The sequence below is a fragment of the Nematolebias whitei genome, chromosome 1, assembly GCF_014905685.2.
Source record: "Nematolebias whitei isolate Nwh7 chromosome 1, NemWhi1, whole genome shotgun sequence".
Classification (NCBI taxonomy): Eukaryota; Metazoa; Chordata; class Actinopteri; order Cyprinodontiformes; family Rivulidae; genus Nematolebias; species Nematolebias whitei.
This window is the reverse complement of record NC_056498.1, coordinates 21,886,295-21,892,066: the sequence shown is the minus strand read 5'-3', so window position 1 is coordinate 21,892,066 and position 5,772 is coordinate 21,886,295. Positions and strand designations below refer to the sequence as shown.

The 5,772-nt window shown below is 37.9% G+C and overlaps 1 protein-coding gene across 1 annotated transcript in view; it reads left to right on the top strand.

The window, feature by feature from the left end:
* Positions 1-2,686: 2,686 nt before the first annotated feature.
* Positions 2,687-5,772, top strand: part of pfdn2 (prefoldin subunit 2) — a 6,568-nt gene continuing 3,482 nt past the window's right edge. Inside the window, exons 1-3 of the mRNA XM_037683047.1 lie at positions 2,687-2,972; positions 4,250-4,338; positions 5,380-5,503. Coding sequence (XP_037538975.1) covers positions 2,892-2,972; positions 4,250-4,338; positions 5,380-5,503 — 294 coding nt within the window. The 5' untranslated portion in view covers positions 2,687-2,891. The remainder of the gene's footprint in view (positions 2,973-4,249; positions 4,339-5,379; positions 5,504-5,772) is intronic.

The following is a 5,772-nucleotide window of genomic DNA, read 5'->3' as shown; positions in this document are numbered from 1 at the left end:
AATGAACTTCAAATCACTCGGCGGTGATTTGAGGACTTTGCTTCAGATATTTCTAAAATATCTGTACTGATTTTGTGAGAGAGAAGAGTTTAAGATGAAAGGAGATTATCTTACAGAGAACTATGTGAGGGAATTTAATCTGTTTGACCAGAAGTTGCACGCTCCGTCAGATCTCAGCTTTGCCCACGGTACACTTGGTCGAAGAAGAAGTTTTACCTTGTTGATGATCGATCACCTCAGTAAGAATCCTTTTCAACTGATATCAGCGTCTCCGTTGAGAACTGCTAAAATCCTTAGAGAGTCGTGCGTGGTTAGCTCAAACAGAAATTATAATTCCAAACGTCTCTGGATTCTCGGCAACTCCAAAACTCTCCATAACTCTAGTTCTCTTCTGACTCCTTCAGAACTTTTCCATTCTCCATGGAATCTACTGCACTCTTTGGAACCGACTGCACTCTAGACTCGACTGATAGAACCGGGAAGTTGTCACATTTTAAATGAGTTTACTTCCGAGTTTACTTCAGAGCTTTCTGATTCGTGGATGGACCAGAAAGAGGAGTGGTTTTTTGACGTAAGTTATTATCAAAAGTCAAGGATTGTTTTCAACATACAGAAAAGATTATTGCAGTCGACCAGACTTCGTGGAGTCTCACACTTGGTAATCTTTTCAAATAGTAAAACATGACATTTCTTCTTCAGTAAACATTTTAGTTGACCGAAAACCAACCTTTCACATACTTACGACTTGACTCATTTCAGACAGAAAATCAAGAAATGCATATTCAGGTGATTTCTTCTTTGAATGAGGAATAAAAATCATTACTTACTGTTTATGTAAAATAAAAATGAGTAGTTCTTTTCAACCTGTAAAGCATTGAGTGAACTAACACAATTTGATTATCAAAACATTTGTAAGACAGTAATGATTATAAAGAATTGTCTTTTCTGCTTGATTAATTCAAGAAAGAAAGTCATCAGATGGCCCAGACTTATTCAGATTAATGAAAATAACAGTCTCTGTCCATCTGGTAGATTTGAGGTCAGATAAGGGTCAGACCAGGTTCACTACAGAGTCCTGGCCTGATGTCCTTCTGTGCTGTTCTTCTTCTTTTTGGCCAGTGGCTGTTTAGTTTCCCTGGTGTAAGACTGTTCTGTATGGTGTTCTGAGCTGCCAACTAAAGGGATGAGTACAGACGCCAGATATTTGGAAACATTGTAAGTGACAGAGTTAATCATACTAACAATAGTTCTTAAAGGTACACCTTGTTTGTGGATTTTAGGTAAACCATACAGACTAGGTGTGGCCTCCGCTGGGTACAGTCTGTGGTACAGCAAACGGTCAATAGCCTTGTCCTGCTCCAAAATTTTCAGGCAATCTATCAATTTCTTCTTGTAACCACTTCCTGGATCTCTTTTCAGAGGTTCATAAGTGTTTAAGTCACTAAGGAGTGTCATAACTTTCTCATGATAGTCTTTCTGGTTCAAAATCACTGTGCACCTTCCTTTGTCTGCTGGGAGAATGATGATGTTTTTGTCCTTGCTAAGAGTGGTGAGTGCGTCCCTCTCCTCTCTACTGATGTTGGAAGGTGGTGGTTTGGCATTGCTGAGGCAGGATGAAACTTTGATTCTGAGCTGTTCTGCTTCAGCCTCTTTAATTTTGTTGTTGCGGATGGCTGACTCAGTAGCTGTGATCATCTCCACCAAAGGAATTCTACTTGGTGCAACCGCAAAGTTCAGTCCCCTGGCAAGAATCTCTGTCTCCGGCTGGGTGAGCTGTCTGTCAGATAAATTCTTCACCCACTTTTCTGTCTCCCTGACATGTAATTGTCTACTGGAGTGTTGTCCTACACTGAATGTGTTGTTATTGGAATAGTGATGGTGTTGATGAGTTATTAGTAAGTTAAACTTGTTTTGTTGTCAAGTCTTGGATTTGACATGCTGTGCTAAGCGTGCCTGATCTGTACAGTCCATCACTTGCTGAAGTGTGGTCTGATCTAGGCACGTTTTAAGTTTTTGTTTAATGTGCTCTTCTTTGGCCTCCAAGGCCTCAATAGTAAAATTGGTCTGTCTCACTCGTTCATTCAGCAGCCGAGTCTGTGCCTTCTGAAGGATATTGCTTGCCCGGTGCCCGCTGACCGAAGATTTTAGTTTCAGGCTCTTGGGAATCTCTTGGGAGAGCAGAGGTTCCAATTGTTCCAGTCCAAAGAAAGAGCGTCGAAGGTGAGATTGAGGTAGTGGTTGGCAAATGGTTGGAAAGAAGTGAAAACATCTCAGGTAACTCACAAGAGGTCTTAAGGATTCACAGGAGGGTCCAGGAAGAGGTTCATTGCAGGAAGCCGATACTGAATACATTAAATTTGTTGGGCTTTTCGATCCCAAACAATTATTCTGTCATTGCCATTGCTGACTTGCTTTGTTGTTTCTTTCTATAGGTAAAATCTCTTTATAGGGCTCTGGGTAAAATAACACGTGGTAGCAGGCAGCCTTTCACAAATGTTGCTTTCAAATTTTTTATTCTATGGACACATTAACTATTAATGTGAGAAAAATGTGTGCAAATTTTGTTTCTTGCTTTAGCACTTTGGTTGGCCTTGTTGCTGTTTTAAGTGCTATATAAATAAATTGGTATGGTATGGTATGGTATTTTTAACAATCTTTCTGGCATTGTTATATTTATTAAATGCTTAAAAATATGTTTCAAACAAGTTGGGAGATTAAAATAAGTTTTATTTTATTTGTGATTCTGCTCCTCATTAAAAAAAAAAAAAATCAGAGAAAAAAAAAAAAAAGAATAAAATGTTTAGGAATTTTTACTCACTCTGGAACATATTTGCAGACAGGCAATCTCATGAGCCAGCTGCGAGGGTCCTAGACGGGAACACCTTTCCAAAATGGCAGCCAACAGTAGCAGCACGGGTAGTAAATCCAGCAGCAGTACCGGTGGAAAACAGTCCGGACCGTCGGCTGAACAGGTATTTTCAGCTACTGCCGGGTTGCATTAGTCTGTGACTTCTCTCCTGTTGTTTAGTCGATTCTGGTGAAGCAGGACTCGGAACTTTTACCACCATGACAGCCAAAGCTAACATTAGCTTAGCTTTTCTAATCGCCATCATCAACCTGCTTCCTTCGAGCTCCAAAGCTGTACAATACCGACCAGAGTCAAATTAGAATATTATCAGCGTTTAGTAAGAGATTAGACTGGGTTTGGATCTCTGATGGAAATATTAATAATAGCATTAGTCTTGTGTCAATGTTGAAAACCGATAAGGGGTGTGGTGTGTGGTTTGGTCTGACAAAGCAGGAGGCTATTTTTATCACTGAAGTCCACCTTAATTCACTTTACATTTAACTTTTTGTCAGTGACAGTTACCCATAACAACTAAAATATGCAGAAAGAGTGTTCTCTAAACATAATTGCTTTATTTACAGTGTTTCATTATGTTAAGATTGAACAAAATAGTAAAAGTTATATCTGCAATGAACGATGATAAACAGCAGAATCATTGCAAACAAATCTGAAAAAGTGTGGGTCTTAACTAAAAACACTTTTTTAATGCAGGACCAAATCAGTAATAGTTGTGAAATAATTATATTTAAGTTGCAAATAATCTGTGTTTAGCTACCAAAATTAGAAAACTAATGAGGATATTTATAATTTATTAAAATAAATGCATGATAATAATAATTTCTTTTGGATAGAAAGATGTGAGCACGGATAAACATTGCATGATACAATACAGCTTCTTTTTCTGGTTATTCTTCTCCATATCAAATTAGTTTACAATAAATTTATATTTACAGTTGTCAGATGAAAAAAGACTAAAATGTTGATGTATTTACATCTGTAAAACTCTTGTAACTAATTGTGTGAAAGTACAGATTTCTTATATTTTTTCCACTATATTGTATCAGGTAATGAAGTTCCACATATAGTGAAATATATATCAGTATATAAGTTTATAGCCAAATCTTCAGATTATTTGGTCTCTGCAATGTGTGTTTTATTTACATATTCATAAATGTAATTATCAAAAGCTAATCAACATCACCAAGTCTGATGCACAAACCTAAATACAGCCAAAAAAGGGAAAGTCAGAATCTTCAATCGCTAAATTATGATTTAATATTTTGTCACAACTTTTGAACAGACAGAACAGATTGCTGCGTGAAACTATTATTAATCTGCTATATGAAACAAATCTGACTCATCATTGCCGCCATGTTTCTGTGTGTTTTTACTTTGTGACAGGTGGTGTCAACATTTCAGAGGATGCGTCAGGAACAGCGTAATATGGCTTCGAAGGCTGCCGAGCTGGAGATGGACATCACTGAGCACAGGTCGGTGACTGGTGTCTTCCTCTGCAGCCTTTTCTTTCACTCTCAGCTTTTAGTCTTTAATTTAAACAATCTAAACAAAACAATCTAACACCAATCTTTAAAAAAAAAAAATCTTTAAATTCTAATTTTTTTAGATATACTCTGATTGGCATTTTAGTGATATCAGTTTAAATTCAAACAAACGTAATTTAGGACATGGTTGAAGGTAATTTTGTCGATTCAGTTTGTTTATATTGTGTCACTTCGCAACAAGACACCTCGGGACACTGATCAAGTCCAAAGCATGAATCCAGTTGGACTCTAGCAATGTCTGTCCAGTCAGAATAAATATTTTACAACATGTCAATAAGGAAAAAGTTTTCTAAGAAAACTGTTCAAACTTCACTTTGACACAATCCTTCATCCTGAGCAGCACAGTGGTGACAGTGGAAAGGAATGACTTCCTCTTAACACAAAGAAACAAAGGAGTGCTGTCTGCTTCAGTCGGTTGGGGGTTGAGAGGACAAAAAAATGAAACAAACTTAGATGCAATTAGTCCAGATGCAATTTCTATGGCGAGAAAGACAAAATAAAGGTTAATGACAGCAATAATTGCATGTATACACACAGAGGAGAGAGCGTCAGAGTGAGATGTCAGTTTGTCCTTCAGCAATCGAAGAGATTGCTCAGGAAACCCAAGCTAACCCTAACCAAAGGATTTATCCAAAAGAAAGTAAAGACAGGTGCCAGCCTTCTTCATATTCACAGACATAAAAGTGGAAATGTCTTGAAAACATCCTGTTTGCTTTGAATTTTACTGTTAGCCCCCCCTACACTAGATAATGACCCCACTATGCTCTTTGGGGCATTTTAGATAGTGATTAACAGTAAATTTGAAAAAACCTCAGCCAGCACAACTCTTCTGGTGCCTGGTCACAAAAGTTGCACAACTTTATGAAAATGAAAGTTCCTAAACATTTGACTAAAACTGTCTTGCTTTTAGATGTTTTTGAATGCCATGAATGACTGTCCAGTTTATTTCTGTTTTCATTTTGTGTTTAGTTTAGTCATTGAGACCCTAAAGGACGTGGATCCTTCGAGGAAGTGCTTCCGCCTCGTAGGCGGGGTGTTGGTGGAGAGGACTGTAAAAGAAGTTCTACCTGCGCTGGAAAACAACAAAGAACAGGTAACCGAGGGAAAAAACATAATTATACCACTGAGAGTTCTGAAGCTATGGTAAAGATCAGGAGATGAATGTGATTAAAACCCTTTAAATCACCAAGTTAAGTTTTTATCAGACTGCATCGTACAACCAACAATATCCCAGAAACCTCAGTGAAAGATCAGAGCAGATGAGCTAACGGCTAGTCTGAGCCGGACCAAGGCCAAAGTAGATTGCTGCTGCCATTAAACACGTAACTGTTCACAAACGTTGTAGTTCAGTTTTACATCAGT